The sequence below is a fragment of the Protopterus annectens genome, chromosome 7.part0 (genome assembly GCF_019279795.1).
Source record: "Protopterus annectens isolate FY-2018-M chromosome 7.part0, PAN1.0, whole genome shotgun sequence".
Taxonomy (NCBI): domain Eukaryota; kingdom Metazoa; phylum Chordata; order Ceratodontiformes; family Protopteridae; genus Protopterus; species Protopterus annectens.
Window position 1 is genome coordinate 204,026,146 of NC_056739.1, and position 21,717 is coordinate 204,047,862.

Genomic DNA, 21,717 nt, shown 5'->3' on the forward strand with positions numbered 1-21,717 from the left:
TTATCAAAACATTCTTTTTCATTTTTAGACATATAATATTTAAATTCATGTTGATTATCAAACATCTCAATTATTTGTGCGTCACATATATTTAAAAGGATCTAGGACGTTTGCTCGATTGAGCAAACGACCGAAATCCAAACGGCTGGGCATACTTACACGAAAGTGCTCTTCACCGAAGCAGCACTTTCGCGTAAGTATGACTGTTGCCGAGGCTGTACTACGGTGCGGGTAAGTGAAATTTCACTTTTCCCCACTGTTGTGCGGTCTCGGAGTGAGAATATTAAAGTGGGGGGGGGCCTGCTAAAATGTAAATGTTGTTTTTTCACACGCTTTAACGAAAGCGTTTTTTCGATAAAAGCACTTTCGTTAAAGTGTGTTCAGGTTTTATGGATTCGGACGTTTGCTCAGTCGAGCAAACGTCCTAGATCCATTTAAAAATACCTCTAAATCGTTATGTAACGGTGGATTAAAACTGCTAGGCTTATAAAAGTGCAACTTTTTTACCATTATCATTTTCAAACAGTAATTTCAGATTAAGCATTCTCACATAACTTCTGGGCTCATTAATAGTTTGAACTGTGTTGGCTCTCTAAGCTGGTACAAAGTTTCAACCTTTGCCCAACACACACCATTCCACTTCAGATAAACAATTTGAGAGGTCAGTTTTAAAATTTTCAGTACCCAAGTCCTCCATTGGTGTTTGTTGCGATTCCATTTCGGCTTGTCTTGTCCACTCCTCACAAATCCGTTTTTTTGTTGTTGTTGATTTTGGTGCCATTTGTAATTATTTGGTTCTATACCTTTCGCCGTCACCTGGGCCCAGGTTCTTTCTTTCCCCTCCTTTCTTTGGTACACTTCAATTATCTGGCCCTCAGTATTTGCACCCGTATTCGTAGAAATTGCTTGACTTTCAAACTAATTTCTCTCCTCGCCAATAGCATTCAGACTACTGTTATTCACTGAACTTATTCGTAGCTCCTGAGGGGTCGTTCGTGTTTCTGACACCATTATTGGTTTTATTACTTTTTTTGCAGGATACTTCCAAGTTATTTTGAGCATTTTTATTTAACCGCTCAGATCTCCGCACAGCTCCACTGTCAGCACTAGCAAGAATCTCGCTAGTAACTTTCGTGTTTCGCTTTTCCCTTTGTAGTTCTAAACCATATGCTGAAGCCACACCTCCTTGATCATCTTTTTTTTGGTGGATATTTGAATGAACTTTCCAAAGGCCGTCCTTTTGTTGTTTCCCTGCCTGCGGCCACTATGACCACAGACACCCCCAACTGTGGTGGTGGGGGGCAGTACTTGGGAAGGACAGTCCAAGGTATGTGGTCCCTCAAAGAGGCCACAATGCATTTTAGTGTACTGGAAATGAGAGCTGTTCTGCTAGCATTGCAGAGCCTTCAAGGCTTTCTCCCATCCAGGACAATTGCTTTTCAGATGGGCAACATGCCAGTGGTCTAGTACATCAGCAAACGGGGAGGAACAGAGTCTTATCTGCTTTGTCGTGGCAATGGGTGATCTATTCAGGTCACTTTCTAATAGCAATGTACATTCCAGGGAAACCACTGTGATTGTGGACAAACTAATCAAGTCCATTCTGATGTCTCACGCGTGGTCTGTCAGTGTAAAAGTAGCAGAGAGTATTTTCAGGCAATGGAGCAATCCATGCTGCAAGCTGTTTGCTTCCACCCTTAACAGCAAATGTAGCAGTCTGCTTGCTTTGATCCCTCCAACGGGCTGTAGTCCATGATTGGCCCTCTGGTTTTCTTTATTGCACTGTTGCCTCTCATTCCCAAATTTCTGTAGAAAGCCTGCCATTTGAATAACCAAGTTATCTTCATTGCCCCTTTTGGTCTTGTCAGACTTGGTTCCCCTTCCTCTGGCCTAATCTCCTAGACCTGCCTTGGATTCTGGATCCAACTCCAGACCTTCTGTCTCACCCAGCAGAGTTGACTTGTCCAGACGTAACGGTCCTCAAAATGACCGCATGTTTTTTTCCAGTTCCATTGATTGCAAGACAGCCCAAGCTGTCCTCCCCAGTCCATCATATTCTGTTATCTTCTCAGAAGGCTTCTGCTAGAAGGATTTATGAAAGTAATTGGAAAATTATGTTCTGAGACTTTAGCGGAGAGCTGGACAACCTTTCTGCCCCTGTACTATCTATAAGTGCATTTTTAGCTTCAATTTTCAACAAAGGGGCTAATTTTACTACTGTTAAGGTCCAGTTGGCTACCATTTCAAACTTCCAGCTAGGCGAAAATAACTGTACCTTAGCTGCTACTTCTATATTATGTAAATCCTTTCTCAAAGGGGACTTTTTACTTAGACCTCCTTTAAAGGACTCCTCCTCTTTGAGATTTAACAGTTGTGCTTCATGCCCTGATGCAGTCTCCATTTGAATGACCAGGTCTAATCAAAAGTTGCTGTTTTGAAAAAACATCTTTCTGGTCACTAGCACACCAGCAAGATGTGTATCCGAACTCCAGGCTCTATCTTCCAAATCTCCGTACCTAGTTTTCCACAAAGACAGGGTATCCTTGTGGACCAGCCCATCTTTTTTGCCTAAGGTAGCTGCAGAGTCCAACATTAACCAGGTCATTAATCTCCCAGCTTTCTTTCCAAACATTTTGAATAAGGTAGAGTATATGCTTCATCTTTTGGATGTGCGTAGACAACTATGCTTTTGCCTCCTTAGAACCAGGGATTTCAGGAATACTGGCCAGTTGTTTTCTTCTCTAATAAGTTGGGCAAGTCATTTTCTAAGGTTACTCTGACCAAATAGCTAACCAATTGTATATCATTTTTCTATAGTAAAAGAGGATTATTCTTCCCTAAGCCTCCTAGAGCTCATTCTATGAGGTCAGTGGTGGTTTCTTCAACCTTTTGGTCAAGGGCCTCCATAAATAACATTTGTGCAGCTGCAACTTGGAATAAAACTCAAACTTTTATTGCTCTTTACAAATTGGATTTGATTTCCAAAAATAGAGCTGCCTTTGCCTACACAGTACACCAGAATATCCTTCCATGAGGACTACCCAAGGTTATAATAGATGGGGACCGTGTCCCATCAGTTGAAGAATGAATGAAAAGGATGATATTGGATTAAAAAAAAGTTATATACTCACCATAACATTTCATCTGTGTTGCCCATTTTCATTCTTCCTCAACTTCCTGCCCACCTGCCCCCATTTCCTTGCTTCTGGAAAGACCTAAGAGGTGTCCCAGAAACCTTTGTTGCTTGTTTGAGCTCCAGCTTCCTTTTCGTAGTATCTTTATTCACTTCTTTAAGTTATGGCCCCTTTATATCTATGGGCTGCAAACTCAATCTGAGTTATGTTAGGTGGGCAGGGCATTATAAGTGAAAGGAGGAGCTCGAGATTTTTGGATCCAAAGATCTGGTAGAAACAACCGAGTCTGATCCGAGTCTCAGATTTAAACCCATCAGTTGAGGAAGAATGAAAATGGATGACACAGATGGAACATTATGATGAGTACAGAACTTTTTTTAACACATAATAGAAATGTGTACAAACTGTTTTTAAAACCTGGCCAATTTATTTCAGAAATTTAGCTAACCTATATTTAGAAGTGCAGCTATTATGGGGGGGGAGTGGGTATTCGCCCCAGGGACAAGGTGAAGGGGCATGATTGACAGTTGCTGATGACACTTTATTACAATACCAGCATTCAGAAATGAATGCTGATGCAGTAAGAGGTGTCAGGGATAAAACTCTGAAGTGCTTAATGGGTAGTACGGTAACTGTAGTGAACCACTTATTGCATTGTACGATTGTATTTCTGGTAAGCGGTTTGGCTGCATGGTAAAGCAGAAAACCGTTTTTGAGGAGGGGGCTAGATGGTACTGCTGGACAGTTTTTGTCAGCAAATGTTGCAGTGGTTGGATAATGAAGCAGTGTAATGAGAGGCTGAGATGCGCATGAATTTAGACTTGCATGCATAGTCTTGTGGCTAGATAGTCTATCTTATTTCCAGATCTGGACCTAAAGCTTGAGTGCTTTCCTGAGACCCGTTTCAAAGTCATTGTCTTTTATTTTTGTTTGCAGTATTGAATGAGGAGCAGTCTCAGTTCTTGAAGGAACTAGTTGGCCCTGTGTCCAAATTTTTTGAGGTAAGGATACATCCTAGTAAATGAAACTTTAAAAGTATGCATAACAGTAGGAAATGCCCAGTTATGTTAAGAAGATTATCATTTTAAATTGATGGAGGTCTGAGTGTTGCTGGAATTTGAATGTCTGTCATTACTTATATATAGGGCAACATATCTGAAAGATTGTTAGACGTTACAAATATAATTTTAGCACTATGAGGTGCTTTCAGACAAGTTGTGGTGTAAGCAGTATAACTTTTGTGCCTATTAAAGGATCAAGTTTAGTTATTTAAATTACATACGCTATCATGATGCAGCCTGAATTTTCCTTAGTACATCTTTGTTTCTCAAGTACTTCATGCCAGGAACAATGTTTACGTTAAATACACACAAATCAAAGTAGTAAGAAAGATGATGCTTGTACAAAGCCGACATCTGCAAGAGTAACTTAAATTCACAGTTTGGGGTAAGAAAGAAACGAGTTGCTTCACCAGGGAACTTAGACGCAAGACTTCAGAAATGTCAGAATATAGTTTTGAGGCATATATTTTAGCCATAGTCTTTCAAAATGCACGCTTGCTGAGGTGCATTGTTTGTGTCGTAGATGGGACAGTATTGCCCAGATTATTTCGAAGTATTTTCTTTTTCTTAATGATGCCACAGCAGAAATAAGTATAGCAGTAAAAACTACAGCATGATTTTAATTTTCAGCTTTTGAGTAACAAAGAACAAGACTTGTGCCTCACTGGGAATCGTGCAGGCTTGAAAAGCCTTTGGAGCCAAGGGTTTCAGAATATTTGTAAGTGTTTACATTTTAAGTGCAATTTATGCTTGAGAGTGTCCCACCATGTGGTAGACTCCCAGATTTGTCAAGATTTCACTTGGGGGGGGATTTTCTGTATGTGGCTGGTACAGAAAACCCTCATGCAGGCTTCCAGTCAGAACAGGCACCTGCTACAGCAGGGGGAGCCTTTCCTCCTAGGAAATCTCCTGAAAAACAGCATGACCAAGGGGATGAAAGAACAATAAAGAAAGAACATTGTCTAGGAGAAGGACACTCCCCTAACATAGGATAAGTCTAAAGACACTGTAAGCTATGTATATTCCCAGCCTGCAAGCTCACATTCTGTTTAATTTGGAGGAGGACATGTTGGTGTCAGTAGTTTTCCATTACATTCATTTGGGAGAACAGTACTATAGATGGACCACTCAGCGGCTGCTTGGAAGCAATCTTTAATCCAAAGAATAATAAAATCCACACTGGTAAATAAACCCACACCAATAACCTACACACTGATTAAGCGCTTTCATCTGTAACACCAACTTCATCAGAATGAACATTACACAATTAAAGATACTTAAATACCCTCCCCCACACAGATGCCCTGACGTCACATCCTGCTATTAAAGATTAAACCACATTGCCAGTAGTAAAAATCTGTATGACCAACTGAGCTTAATAATTAGTACACTAAATAAAAACAATATTAACATATTAAAAACATTTAAAAAATGAAAATATATATATATATATATATATATATATATATATATATAAGTAATCACATAAGTGTAAATATAAATGTATTTATTTTTTATATTTTTTTTATTCATACTACGAGTGCCTGCAATTGCGCATTAAAACCCATCTGAGAATGCTGATGATGTCGTTTAAATACAAAACATAGCACTAAGCTTTAAAAGGGGCATGAGACTAATACACCATTAAGGCCAGGATATGAGCCTGCATTCAACTTAACTTGCCATTTTAACTCCAATAGCTCTAAATAATCATCTTCAGGACCACCCCTAGGTCCTAAGCCCACATGGTCAATGGCAAAAAAACTAAAAAAATGTGTAGGAAATTGTTCTACATGATTATATAATGCATTTCCTTGATTCCTACTTCTGATGTCGTAGCAGTGCTGTACAGGACAAAATGATATCTAATGGCTTGAACTAGAACGCACGTAGCCGCTTAACTCTTACTGCATTTGCAGTTTTATACTGCCCTAATTCAGGTCTCACTGTTAGCTAAACTGCAACAGTACCACAATAAAATTGCCAGCGTAGGACACACCTGTGTCTAGCCCTTAGGAAGCTAAACTGCCTGAACTACCAAAACACCTGACCCTGGCCCATCTTACTACAGGCCACTGGGTTATCTGTAAGCCTGATAATTGTCTTGCACTCAACACCTATGTACCAAACGGAGCCGTACAATAAGCCCTTCTTAATACAGCCAAGTCTCACAGCTTGGCTGGATATTCTTTATATGCAAGTACCGTTGCCAAAAAAAGGAATGAAATCCCCTTAACCATTAGAACAATTTTGAACCTCAACTCTTTCAACAAGTCAGAGCTCAAGATCCCTGTATTAAATAAAAAACTTTGCTGTTGCATCTATCCAGGATGATTTTAGTCTCCCATACCCTCAACCTGTCCATCTGTCCTAGTCAGCTTTCAGTCCCAACTTACAGACAGTGGTGGTTGTACTCGTGCCTTCCTTAGACATTTACTTAGGTTCATAGGTGTGTACTAGGCTAATGGCCCTGGAGCCTTTACAAGCCTAGCCCATAGGATTACCCTGGCATCGTGCCACCCGACCTAAGTTCCCAGTGCCTCTGTCGAGTAAAGCCACTGGAGTGATCCCTGGGGTGAATTTTCTATTTCCCATCCACTCATCAAGATCTCTCTTGAAGAGGGCCAGTGAGATGCTCTGCTTGGCATGTATGGGAAGTCTATTCCATAGCATGGACAGTCTATGGGTTATGAACCTGTCCCTCCAGCATGTTCTGTTGATTGTGGTAATGAGGTTGAGGTCTCTGGAGCTTGTGGTGCGGAGGGATTGGGATTTCTTTAGATGTAGCATTTCTAACAGAGCTGGGTCAGACATGGCTTTGTAAATCGAGCAGAGATTGCTTTAAAGTAGGTGATATGGACAGAAAATAGTTGGAGTTTTTTTGAGTCTGTCCATATAGGACAAATGTTTAAGGCCTAGGATCCTCTTTGTGAGGTACTTTTGTGGCCTCTCCAGTTGTTGCAGGTGTTTAATGAGGTACATGCCAAATTGGGCATTGTACTCAATGATTGGCCTAATGAGGGAAGAGTAGAGGGAGACAGTGACCTCTTTCTTCCTGGATGCAAAACCCTTAGTAATGAGATGTGCCACATAGAAGGACTTTCTGACCACAGTGGCAATGTGGTGGTCAGAGGTTGCTGTCAACCTGTGTCCCCAGATCTCTTATAATGCCTTCTGTGTTCAGTGGACTAACATTGATGTGGTAATTCATGGGAACCCTGTTTTTCCCAAAGGAGATGATGACACATTTTTTGGCATTGAGCTTAAGGCCATGGTTCTGACACCAGTTGTTGGTCGCAGTGAGGCCTTTCTGTAGAATGTTAACATCCCTTGTGGAGTTAATAATAGCTCCCAACTTGCAATCATCTGTGAACTTTGTCAGCCATAGTCCCTTCGTGTTGGTCTGGACTTCAGAGAAGTAGATACCAAACAGGAGAGGACCCAGGACCGAACCCTGTGGGACTCCACTAGTGACTGGTCGGCAGTCTGACTTGGAGTCGGCTACTTTCACACTGTTGGTTCTACCTGTGAGCCAGTTTGCAACCCACCTAGTGATATAGGGGTTGATGCCTAGCTTAGTGAGTTTTTCTATGATTCCTGAGTGGGGAATGGTATCAAAGGCCTTGGCCAGATCAAGGTAGGCTGTATGAACCTCCTTGCCTTCATCCACAGCTCTGGTGACTGACTCAAAGAAGTCAACCAAGTTGAGCAGGCATAATCTACCCTTCACAAAACCAAACTGTGTGGGATCCAGAGTTTGGGGATTCCCCTATATCCTTGTTTATTAGGTCCATGACAACACGTTCCATAGTTTTGCATATCAGACTCATCAGGCTAATGGGACGATAGTTCCCAGGGTCTGTAGTCGCTCCTACTTTGAGGAGTGGGATGACTGTAGCAGTGCGCCATTCGGTAGGGACAAAGCCCGAGGTGAGGCTGTGATTGAACAGGGCACACAGGTGAGGTGCCAGTTCACTCTGTAGTTCATGTAGAGCACAGCCAGGGATATTGTCAGGTCCCATAGAAGCTGTATTTTTGGCCTTGGGCAGTGCTGTTTTAACCTGTGCAGCAGTAATACTAGGTGCCTGGCAATCTACTGGTATTGTGACTGGTCCCTGGGGGTGGGGGGATAAAGTTAGCACTGAATCTTTCGGCCAGTATATTGACAATATCTGTTGGCTCGGTATAGGAGGTACCATTGTGAAGTAGCTCAGAGCAAATCTGGGTATTGCCGTGGAGATTCTCTTTTTACCCATGTACCTGTAAAACTGTATATTCCATCCTAACTTTGCTTTCCTTTTACCCCCTAGTATTATTATTAGAACACTGTCTCCAACTAAATTTTTGTCAGCTCGGAAAAATCTCGCTATCCTATCTCATGCTGCCATTCCCATCCCAAATTCTGCTTTCCCTTCTTGAACTTACTTTTATTAAACACTAAGAAAAGTAACCATCACTTTACGTACTATTTCATTTTCGCTGAGTTTCTATAATATATTTTATTTTATTTTATTTTGTTTGTGGACAATAAATCCTATCTGAGTGACTTCCGTGAGCCTGTTCTTATGTTTTAATAGTTTTGCTTAGCTACGTTGTTTAGGAAAGTAGTTTTGTTTGGAAAATGGCATGTTTAGATGTGGCAAAAATGAGTTAAGTTTTTGGCAGTATTTTGTGAACGTCTACTAAAGAACCTAGAATGTATTGATGTTCATCGTGTTTCACTGCTGCAGTCATCACTGTAGGGTTCTTCCTGCCGGCAGGCAGTCCTCGGTCAGCCAGAATCCCAAAGTCTGGGTCCGGCGTCTGCTGTTCAGTCATGCTCCCTGACGTCATAGCGCTAGGAGTACAAAGCTGCCAGCCGACGCCATGTTCTCCAGTCTTTCTTGCCTTGCGGTGAAAGCAGTTCGCAAGTGCCGGTCGACTGGCTCCTGATATTTTTTCGTGCTTCAGTCCGGAGACTTACTTCTTCTTCTCAAAGCTAAGTACCCCGTTGGGGAAACTTTTTTCTTGCTCCAGTCCGATGTCAGAAAAAGTTAATAATTGCATTACTTGTGGGAAGCAAATACCTCATAAGGATTTTCATTCTTACTGTATTCCTTGTTTAGGCCCTGACCACGACGTAGCTAGTTGTCGGTTTTGTGCTAGATTTAACCAACGTACGATTAAGCGAAGGTACGATTTTGCTTTTCACTACTTTGGTAGGCGATTTAATTATAAAATGTCACCGGACACGCTTCCGACTACCGAAGTTCACAAATGACGCAAGGATAAGGACAGGCCTCCGAGGTCCAAATCAGACGATGATGTCCTTCAAGGATGCATCTGCAGTCCTTACAAATGGGTTGTCCTGTCGTCAGGCAGCCCTTCGGTCGGCCGGATTCCAAAGTCTGGGTCTGGCCTCGGCTGGTGTCGCACTTCACCCGACGTCATAGCTGCAGTTCTTCGGGTATAAAGGCATCAGCCGATGCCATTTTCCTCGGTCTTTCTTGCCGCGTGGCGCCCGAAGCAGAAGCTGTTCGCAAGTGCCGGTCGGTCAGATCCAGAGATTACTACTACCGAATACTACTTCGAAGACTTCTAAAAAGCTAAGTACCCCGTTGGGGACTCTTTCTTGCCTCAGCCGATGTCAGAAAAAGTGAATAACTGTTTAACTTGTGGGAAACATACCTCATAAAGATTTCCACTCTTACTGCTTACCTTGTTTAGGCCCAGACCACGACGTAGCAGCTTGTTTAGCCTGTGCTTCTTTCAACCGACGAACGCTTAGGCGTCGGTCGGAGTTTGCTGAACAGTTTTTCGGTTCAGATTTTGCGTACATTATGCCGTCGGACCCTCCGACTACTCAAATTGTCAAGAAACGCAAAGAAAAGGACCGACACTCGCGGTCTGCGGTTTCGGCCGAAACCACGGTTAAGCAAACCGCGAGTGTCTCGGTTTCGGCCGAAACCGAGCAAACGGTTCAATCTTCAGCCGAATCCATGACTACTACCGAGGCCCCCTCTATCCTAGTTGAATCGGCCTCTGTAGTTTTACCTACTACTGTGGTTTCACAAGATTTATCGGACACCATCCCTTTGGATGTTTCTACCCCAGCACGTGGTGCTGCTAGGCCTCCTGCAGCCATGTCTATAAAGGCCTTTGCCAGGGCTAAAGCAGCCAAATCTTCTAAGTCTGTGCCTGTTAAGCCCCCCTCTCACAGGCCCAGCTCCAGTTCTCAAATGCTTACTCTGGCAGAGGATCTCATCTCTTTAATAAGGGGATCCCAATCTCACCCAGACAGGGCCTCTCAACCTCCAGAAAAGAGACCTAGAGTAGAGCCCCCTGAGCCAGTGTCCTCAGATGACTCTTCTGATGATACAGACAATACAGACCATCCAGAGGCTCCCTTTTCTACTTATGAAGATTCCGATGCTGAAGAATCGATTCCTTCAGCTTCTCCACCAGAGGAGTTTTCTTTTGGGGAAACCTTACATGCCATGAGAGAGCAATTCCAATGGCAGGGGCAAGATTTCTCAGATTCAAGGAAAAGGCATAGGACCTTTTTACATTTACCGCAACATAGGCCTTTAGCTATACCTCCAGTTCTTCCTGTTATGGATGATGCATTTAATGATGCTTGCACTGCTCCTGATACTTTACCTCCAGCCCCTGCTAAGCCAGATAGGTTCTACAGGGTCCCGGACACTCATCACCATTTATACAAGGCTCCTTTCGCAGATCCTGAGACTATCTCCCAGGGGCCTAAGGCAGTAGCTTCGACCTCAGCTAAAAACCCTCTCCCTTCTGAAAGGGAATCCAGGTCCTTAGAGAGATGGGGTAAAAAAGTATACACCTCTGCTACTCTCTCAGCTAGAGCATTGAACTGTCAGTTCCATATGATCCAATACCAAGAGTTTATGCTTGATCAGTTAACCAACGTACGATTAAGCGAAGGTACGATTTTGCTTTTCACTACTTTGGTAGGCGATTTAATTATAAAATGTCGCCGGACACGCTTCCGACTACCGAAGTTCACAAATGACGCAAGGATAAGGACAGGCCTCCGAAGTCCAAATCAGATGATGTTTTACTAGCAGAGCCAGCTACAGGTTCGACCATCATCAGTGAGGCGATTTCGCAGCCCCTGTCGTCGGCCATTTCAGAACCGATTGCCAAAACGGACTCCCACGAGGAGCCAGCTAGGCCTTTGAGCACTCCAGCTGCAGGACCTTCGGATAGTGCTCCCTCAGATGGGTCCGGAGCCGCTGTACAGGTACCGGCTTCCGAGGGGGTTTTCAGGCCTACACAGCTTCTGATAAAGACAAAGGCAAAGACTCCTTCTAAATCTAAGACACCAGCCCAGGCCTCTTCTGATCCGGGACCCAAATCTCAGAAACAGCTTCTTAAAATGGCGGAGGACTTACTAACCATGATTAGGGGTTCACATCCACCTACAGACAAAAGGCCAAGGCAAGACCTGGATTATGAATCTTCTGATCAGGCATCTATTTCTTCAGTGTCTTCCTCTGAACAGGAATATACTTTCCCTCCTTATGAGGATTCTGATGCTGAGGAATCCATTCCTTCAGCTTTTCCCCCTGAGGATTTTTCTTTTGGGGAAACTTTACATGACATGAGGGAACATTTTCACTGGGAAGGACAGGAGTACTCGGAATCTAAGAGAAGGCTTAGGGATTTCCTTCTTCTTCCCCAACATAGACCCCTGGCTATTCCTCCTATTTTGGATATTGTGGAGGATGCTTTTTCTGAGGTTAATTTTAACCCCCTGATTCCTTTCCTCCAGCCCCTGCTAAGCCCGATAGATATTACAGGGTCCCTGATTTCCACCAGTTCCTTCACAAAAATCTTACTGCTGATCCAGAAACCATTTCTCAGGGTCCTAAGGGGGTTAAGGCAGCTTCTGCTAAAAACCTTATTCCGACAGATAAGGATTCTAGAGCTTTGGAGAGATGGGGCAAAAAAGTGTACACTTCTGCTACTTTATCTGTTAGAGCTTTAAATTGTCACTTTCATATGCTAAAATATCAGCAATTTCTACGGTCTGTTATGAAACAAAAGCTAGGTACCATTTCTGCATGTGCAGATAATAAGGAATTACACGATTTGATGCATGCCACTGAACAAGTGGGGAAGCATGGTTTACACTGTGGTTTTGATGCCTTGGAGGCCTCTTGCAGGGCGGCTGCCTCTGGTACAGTCATTAGAAGACATGCTTGGTTAAAGGAACAAAACTTACCTGATCAAGTGAAAGCGAAGTTACTGGATGCTCCTGTTCAGCATAATGTATTGTTTGGGCCTAAGGCTGAAGAGGTGATAAAGAAAATGGAGGATAAGGCAAAATCCATGCAAACGGTTAAGGATTTCTTACAAGTTCAGCCCCCACGATTTAGCAGAAATTGGCCAACTAAAAATTGGTCCTTTCCCAGCTCGGACAGTCCTCAGAGGGGTAGATATAGGCGCTCCAGAGGAAGGGCCCAAGCACAGACCTCTTACAGACCTAGACAGTGGAGTGCTTCCACCCCCAGGGGTGGAGAGGACAGACCTCAATCTTATAGAAAACAGGCTCAATGACTCCCCCTGCATGGCTCCAGGAACTTCTCTCCTGGAAGCCCCTCTAGAAGGAAAACTCTCTCTCTTTTTCAACAAAATTGGACTTATATAACCCAAGACAAGTGGGTTTTGGATGTAGTTTCAAGGGGTTACAAACTCCACTTTCATACCTTGCTAAGACCAAACGGATGGCCAGACCTACCAAAACATCAATGGTCAGAGGCATTAAACCAGGTGGGATCCTTCATGGCTATGAGGGCCATAGAACTGGTTCCACAATCAGAGACTGGGCAAGGCTTTTACTCAAGACTCTTTCTAGTTCCCAGAAAGCAAAATTCATGGAGACCCATCCTGGATCTGTCAGTCTTAAACACTTTCCTGGAGATACCAAAGTTCAAGATGCTTACTCTGCAGCAGCTCCTGCCAATGTTGAGCAAAAATGCATGGATGGTGACATTGGATTTAAATGAGGCTTACCTACACATCCCTATCAGACAGGAGTGCAGAAAATACCTCAGGTTCAAGGCCGGCTCGAAACATTACCAACTCTCTGCGCTGCCATTTGGCTTGTCTCCTGCGCCCAGGGTCTTCACCAAGTGCCTGGCACCAGTAGTGGCTTATTGCAGACTCAAGGGAATTCAAATTTACCCTTATCTGGACGACTGCCTTATTCAAGCAGACAGCAAGGATGTCTTACTCCAGCATCTGGAATTTGTTCAAAATCTTCTCAAGTACCTGGGATTCACTGTGAACATAAAAAAGTCAAATTTGACACCCACACAACCGATAACTTTTCTGGGTGCTCTTCTAAACACAACAAGCCAGATGGCATTCCTGACATCCAAAAAACAACTACAGCTGGCTTCAACTTTCAAAACCTTGGCGTCAATGACTCTGCTAACTGCAAGGAAATTCCTGCAGGCTTTGGGTTACATGGCCTCCTGCATCCTTCTCATACCAAATGCAAGACTACATATGAGAAAAATACAATGGTACCTAAAAAGTGTATGGTCCCAGCATTGCCACAGTCTAGACACAGATTGCTGTCTTGCCTTGCCTACAAAAGGAATTCCATTGGTGGACCATGGCATGTCTTCACAACAAAGGGAGAGCCTTCAGTCTGCCTCCAGCCAGCCAAGTGTTAACCACGGACGCCTCGGATTACGCATGGGGAGCCCACTTGCAGGGAAAAGGTCTGCAAGGTTTTTAGACAGAGGATCAGAAGCTCCTACACATCAATTTAAAAGAGATGTTAGCTGTACAAAATGCCCTCTTGGCTTTCAGGGATCTTCTACAACCAGGACAACTACTGATATGGACAGACAACATCATAGTTATGTGGTACATAAACAAGCAAGGGGGTTCACAATCCTACCTTGCAAAGTGAATCTACAAGCTCAGTTCCTGCCAGGGAAACAAAATATTCTGGCAGACAGCCTGAGCAGGAACCAGTCAGACCCACATGAGTGGATGCTAGACACCAAAATATTCAAGATGATTACAGAGGCCTGGGGCTGCCCGGACATAGATCTATTTGCATCACCCCTCAACCACCAGTTACAGATTTTTTGCACAAGGACATTTCACAAACTAGCATGGAAAGTGGATGCACTATCATTCAGTTGGAGAAACCTCTCTGGGTATGCCTTTCCGCCACTACCTCTTTTTCCACGGGTGTTATTAAAGATCAAGCAGGACAAGCCCAAGATGATGATTTTACTGGCCCCAAATTGGCCTCGTCAATTCTGGTATTCAACACTGATGAATCTATCCCAGGAGCCACCTTGGATTTTACCTCGGATACCAAATCTTTTGTCCCAACACCAGGGCCAGGTTCTGCTCTCTCATGTCAAAACTCTCAGCTTGGCAGCCTGGCGAATTCAGGGTCTCTGATTAATCCTTTTCCTTCCCAAAAAGGTCATGGATGTCATCTTAGAAGCCAGACGGCCTAGCACTAGAAAATCTTATGCAGGTAAATGGAAGAGATTTTGCACCTGGATGCATGCTCGGGATTCGGATCCCCTCATTCCTAATATCCCACTGATTTTACTTTACCTGACAGACGTGCTTCATAAGGGCTTATTCTTCTCCTCCATAAAAATACATGCCTCCGCTATCTCTGCACATTACAATACAGATCCTCCAATCTTTCACATCCACTTCTGAAACAATATCTCAGAGGAGCAAAGAATTTAAGGCCCCCTGGGACACCACCCATACCTGCCTGGGACCTCAACTATGTTCTGGAAAAAACTCACTCTGCCTCCCTTTGAACCTGCTGCCACATCTGATATTAAGTATTTATCATGGAAGACAGCTATCCTGCTGGCTTTGACTTCAGCCAGGAGAGTCTCGGAGTTACAAGCACTCATTGCTGTGGAGCCTTATATTATTTCCCACCAAGATTAGGGTGTCTTTAAGGACTAATCCTACTTTCATGCCTAAAGTGGTTTCCAAAGTGGCTTTAAATCAAACTATTCACCTGCCAATTTTTTCACTAATCCACAAAATAAGGGGAAAAGGATCTTGCATTCCTTGGATGTACACAGGCAACTTCGTTTTTACTTGGACAGAACCAAGGATGTCAGGAAAACACAGCAACTGTTTGTTTCTTATGCAACAAATTCCCAAGGCAAAGCTATTTCAAAACAGATCATTTCTAAATGAATTGCTCATGGAATCAGATTTTGTTACTCTCATCATGGAAAGCAAATCCCAGGAAAGATTAGGACTCACTCTACCAGAGCTGCTGCTACTTCAGCTGCCTTTCTCAGGGGAGTACCTACCAAAGATATTTTGGAAGCTGCAACTTGGAGTTCAGTGCATACTTTCTCTAAGCACTATAATCTCCCTCTTTACTCTAAGTCTAGGGCAGGCTTTGCTTCTGCAGTCTTGCAGGGCCTTCTAGCGGCCCTTCTGCTCTATAACCTCCACCCTTTATCTCAGCTTTGGGATTCAACCCTACAGTGATGACTGCAACAGTGAAACACGATGAACATAGTACAGTTGTGTACACTTACCATAAATGTAGATGTTCGAGTGTCTTCACTGTTGCAGTCTGGGTTACCCTCCCTCCTGTCCCCTCTTATACTTCCATTACTGTGTGGTTTCTTACTTCACCCTTCTTCTGAGGTGTATTTGCTTCAGGGTATGGGGTTTGTTGTATGTTACTTTTTTGTTTTACTATTGGCCTTCATTTTTGGGCACCTGACATCTGGGGCAAGAAAAACTGGAGAACATGGCGTCGGCTGGCAGCTTTGTACTCCTAGTGCTATGACGTCAGGGAGTATGACTGAACAGCCGACGCTGGACCCAGACTTTGGGATTCTGGCCGACCGAGGACTGCCTGCCGGCAGGAAGAACCCTACAGTGATGACTGCAACAGTGAAGACACTCTAACATCTACATTTATGGTAAGTGTACACAACTGTACTGTCTGATGTTAGTAATCTTCACGTAATCCATGACTGTGGGCTTGGTTCTGAGCCTCGGAACTGACTCAGCCGTTTATTTCAGCTCATGCCTTCCAAACTCTTGAGCTAGGCTTGACCCATAATGCCCCTCTCTAAATTACCTCAGATCTCCTTTGCTGCTTCATGTGTCAGACGCATACAACCGCTCTCGAGCTTTGGCTTATTGTTTATGTAAGTTTATTCTTTAAAATGTCCTAGTTTTGTCTTTGGTGTCTTTCTTACCCACTCTTCGTTATCTTTATTAGCGCGTGTGTGTGTGTTTCCCCTTACTCTACTCCACTACTTTTGGTAGTTCTTTCTAAGTACCATTGTTGGTACTTCTTTTTCTTACCTATTAAGGTATTAGAAATTACCATCGCTGGTATTTTCTTACCTTTTCTCCTTTTCTGTGTAAAAATTCCTCTTCTCTGTTCGTGTGTGTGTGTGTGTGTGTGTGTGTGTGTGTGTGTGTGTGTGTGTGTGTGTGTGTGTGCGCGTCCGTTGGTCTGTTGTATTATGGCTGACAAGTCATAATCTCCTGCCAAGTCTTCTAAGGGCACCTCTGGATTTAAAAGGTGCCAAAAATGTGACAGAAAAATGCCCAATTCAGACGGGCATATTCTTTGTGTATATTGCTTAGGAAAACTTCACCTACAGGAGAACTGTTCAGTTAGCAATGGTTTTTCCACTAGGACACTCGACAAATGGAAAAACAAGCTAATTCTTAAAGGACTGCTTAAAAGTGATTTAAATGAGGCCATTTCTGAGTCCAAAATGGAAGCCAGTTCATCATCATCTTCATGCTCTTCTTCTAAGAAAAGACCTTCAGTTCCCAGTACTTCAGAACTGCCTAAAAGGTTTCTAAACAACCTTCAGTGTCGAAGAGTTCCATGGCATAGAATGGCAAAAAAGATCCATCACTCACCAAAACTTCGGAGCCAACTTCAGCTGCTTTGGCACCAAGAGAAATATCGGTACCAGAGCAATCAGAGCTAATTTTTGTTCCGAGATCCAAATATCCTCCATCTATTAATCCTTTCAAGGATAGACCACTAAGCCAGTTTGTTGATTGGAGACCCCCTGACCCCCTATATTTCCTTCGACTGCTTCAGTTTGGTCCACTAAGAGTCTCTCTGAAGCCGACATTATGAGGCTGGTAGATCAGTGCCTGATGGTGAGGGGATTGCCTTCAGTTCCTAGCCAAGCTGGCATTGGAACCGATCCTACTACGACACCATCTGTTCCTCCTCCAACTCCGATTGAATCATTGGAGCCCTTATTTCCAACATTCCCGGCATTGACTGTTTCAGTTCTGGTAGCAACTTCTTCTCCGGAACAGAGAGTTGCCTTGAGCTCCTCCTGGCTTTCAGCACTGGAGGCTTCGCAAGATCGAGACTCCCTGGCCAGTTCTGAGGTGCATGGATTGACTTCTTTGATTTCAGAACCATCCATGACCCTTGGTGCTTTGGCTTTCGTAGAATCGACCCAGGCTTTGTTTTTGAGGATCACCTCTTTGGTGCAGGGTGGAACCTCTGTTCCTAAGGAGTCTATTTCGGTTCCAGGCTTCCATCCCTCTACGGGGGAGCGGCCTTCTGAATTATGGAGAAGGCCCTGTCCATTGGGGACTTGCAGGCTTTGCCATCCCTGTTGAGCCAGACTTCCACATCTCCTCGACCTGAACTTCCATCAGTCTGTTCCCCGGGACAGAGGACACAAAAGCCCCTGGAAAGACCGACCTTGGTGGCTTCTTCTTCAGACATTTCCCCAGAATATCCCTCGAGGAAGTGCCTGCGAAGAAAAAGTGCAAGAGGAAGCACTTATACTCCCCGGAGGAGTTCTTCACTGAAGATACCGACTTTGATGAAGGGGAGGGTGTCCACAGGTCACTCCTTGGTGATGTTTCCTTCAAGGACATCCTAGAGATCTTTGAGGGTAGGCTGGTCTTCTCTCCAGCCTTCCTTGGAGGAGTCTGTATACTTTGAGGCTTTTCATGCCCAACCTTTTACCTTTTGGATCTCTCCACCTGCTAACGATCTCATTAAACTGAACACTCAGTGGGTATGGAAAATGCCCAACTCCATCAAACCAATAACCCAAGAGACCTGATCAAATCCTTTCAGCTCCCAAAGAAGAACAACATTGGTCAAAAGGCATACCCGTAGATGCCATGGTGATAGCGGCAGCCACAAAGAAGAAACTTGCTGACGAAAGTCCTACTATCCATTCTCCGAACAAGGAGTCTAGGACTATAGATAAGTTTGGGAAGCGCGTTTACCCTTCATCAATCTTTGCTCTCAGGTCCTTGAACTACATGGCGCACTTCACTAGGCTACAGAGGGATCTGATCAAAGAGCTCTCTGATATCCTCTCAGGAGCAGGGGTATGAGACAAAGTTGCCTCTCTGCTCGCCATCCTTGAAGCGATTTCTATCTCATCCATGAGGCCGATTGCCCACGCAGCTGAGGGGATGACAAGAGCAGCGGGTTCAGACATAGCCATTAGAAGGCACTCCTGGATGCGCCTGTGTAATTTTGCGGAGCTATTTAAAGCATCATTCATCAACACTCTATTTGACAGATCATCCCTTTTTGGTCCCAATGTTAGACACTTTGGCCAGATGTGAAAAAGATTGGAAGACTCTTTCTGACGTAGGCGTATGTTTCTCCACTCCTCAGCAGCCTTACTCTAGGAACCAAAGAAGTGGGAGACTGTGGTTTAAAAAACCCAAGGGCCTTTCTAGGATACACGCGGCAAAGACTTTCCTCTGGGCAGAGGGGGAAGTAATGGAAGACACTGCCCCAGGGGCAGAAGTGGCCCTCAGAACCAGAGGTCCAGAGATTCTTTCTCTGGTACTTCCTACCAGCACCCCCTAAAGGCAGATCCGATTGCCCTGCTCTGGAGGCAGTCGCGGGATGGCTATCCCTGCACCAACCGTCTGGCAACTCATAACTTTGGACAAATGGGTGCATGGAATCATATCCAGAGGTTACAAAATTCCAATTTCTATAAGTCCAAAACCTCAAAAAAAGACTCCCAGATGTTTCACCCAATCACAGGGAAGCAGCAGTCTTGCAAATTCAAAAACTGCTGGACAAAAGAGTCATCCAAAAAGTCCCACCAGACCAAATAGGATCTGGGTTTTACTCAAGGTTCTTTTGAGTGCCCAAAAAAAAGGGGATTGGAGACCCATTTTGGATCTCAGCCAGGTCAACAAGGCAGATGTTCTTCGTGTTTCACTGTTGCAGTCATTACATTTGGGTAATCCTGCTGGCAGGTTGCCCTCAGTCGGCCTGAATTCCAAAGTCTTGGGTCCTGCGTCGGTTGCTGTCACCCTTTCCCTGACGTCAGGTCGTCAGGGGTATAAAAGATGCAGCCGACGCCATTTTCTTCAGTCATTCTTGCCGCGCGGTGCCTGAAGCAGAAGCAGTTTGCAAGTGCCGGTCGGCCGACTCCTGAGATTTTCGTGTTCGAGTTTCAGATCCGAAGTATTCATTAAAAGATAAATACCCCATTGGGGAAACTTTTTTCTTGCTCCAGACATATGTCAGAAAAAGTTAATAATTGTATTTCTTGTGGGAAGCAAATACCTCATAAGGACTTTCATTCTTACTGTATTCCTTGTCTAGGCCCTGACCACGACGTTTCAAGTTGTCGGTTTTGTGGTAGATTTAACCAACGCACTATTAAGCGTCTGTACGATTTTGCACTTAGCTATTTTGGGCGCAGATTTAAATGTCCTTCAAGGATGCATCTGCAGTCCTTACAAATGGGTTGTCCTGTCGTCAGGCAGCCCTTCGGTCGGCCGGATTCCAACGTCTGGGTCCGGCTTCGGCTGGTGTCGCACTTCACCCGACGTCATCGCTGCAGTTTTTTGGGTATAAAGGCATCAGCCGACGCCATTTTCCTCAGTCTTTCTTGCCGCGTGGCGCCCGAAGCAGAAGCTGTTCGCAAGTGCCGGTCGGTCAGATCCAGAGATTACTACTACCGAATACTACTTCAGAGACTTCTAAAAAGCTAAGTACCCCGTTGGGGACTCTTTCTTGCCTCAGCCGATTTCAGAGAAAGTGAATAACTGTTTATTTTGTGGGAAACAAATGCCTCATAAGGATTTCCACTCCTACTGTATACATTGTTTAGGCCCAGACCACGACGTAGCAGCTTGTCTAGCCTGTGCTTCTTTTAACCGACGGACGCTTAGACGTCGGTCGGAGTTTGCCAAACAGATTTTCGGCTCTGATTTTGCCTATATTATGCCGTCGGACCCTCCGACAACACAAATTACCAAAAAACGCAAAGAAAAGGACCGGGACTCGCGGTCCGCGGTTTCGGCCGAAACCGCGAGTAAGCAAACCGCGAGTGTCTCGGTTTCAGCCGAAACCGAGCAAGCGGTTCTTTCTTCAGCCGAAACCATGCCTTCTACCGAGGCCTCCTCTAACCTGGTAGAATCGGCTTCTGAAATCCAACCTTCTGTTGCGGTTTCGCAGAAGTTATCAGACACTATTCCCCTGGATATCTCTACCCCTGCATGTGGAGCTGCTAGGCCTCCTGCTGCCATGTCTATTAAGGCCTTTGCCAGGGCTAAAGCAGCCAAAGCTTCAAAAACGGTGCCTGCCAAACCCCCCTCACACAGGCCCAGCACCAGCTCCCATATGCTTTCTTTGGCTGAGGATCTCATTTCTTTAATTCGTGGATCCCAGCCTCATCCAGACAGGACCTCTCACCCACCTCCAGAAAAGAGGCCTAGAGCAGAGCCCCCTGAGCCAGTATCCACAGATGATTCCTCTGATGACTCAGAACATACAGACCCTCCTGAGGCTCCTTATTCCCCTTACGAAGACTCTGATGCCGAAGAGTCCATTCCTTCAGCCTCTCCACCTGAGGAGTTTTCCTTTGGGGAAACCTTGCATGCTATGAGGGAACAATTTCAGTGGCAGGGCCAAGATTTCTCAGACTCCAGAAAAAGGCTTAGAACCTTTCTACATTTGCCACAACATAGGCCTTTAGCTATACCTCCAGTTCTTTCTGTTGTAGATGATGCATTTAATGATGCTTGCACTGCTCCTGATTCATTACCTCCGGCTCCTGCTAAGCCCGATAGGTTCTACAGGGTCCCGGACACTCATCACCATTTATACAAGGCTCCTTTTGCAGATCCAGAGACTATCTCCCAGGGCCCTAAAGCTGTAGCAGCTACTTCTACTAAAAACCCCCTCCTCTCTGAAAGGGAATCCAGGTCCCTAGAGAGATGGGGTAAAAAAGTTTACACCTCTGCTACTTTGTCAGCTAGGGCTTTGAACTGCCAAATTCATATGATTCAATATCAAGAGTTTATGCTTGACCAGTTAACTAAAAAGCTGTCCTCTGAAGAATCTTTAGATAAAAAATATGTTCAGGATATGGTACATAACATACAGCAGGTTAGTAACCATTCTTTAAAATGTGGCTATGATGCACTGGAGGCTTCCTTTAGATCAGCCATGACTGGCACAGTTATCAGGAGACATGCATGGTTGTAAGAAC

At 44.4% G+C, this 21,717-nt stretch overlaps 1 protein-coding gene across 1 annotated transcript in view; it reads left to right on the forward strand.

Annotated features, from left to right (window-relative positions):
* Window positions 1–21,717, forward strand: part of ACADVL (acyl-CoA dehydrogenase very long chain) — an 808,259-nt gene that overhangs the window by 171,659 nt on the left and 614,883 nt on the right. The window contains exon 5 of the mRNA XM_044076702.1: window positions 4,071–4,135. Coding sequence (XP_043932637.1) covers window positions 4,071–4,135 — 65 coding nt within the window. The remainder of the gene's footprint in view (window positions 1–4,070; window positions 4,136–21,717) is intronic.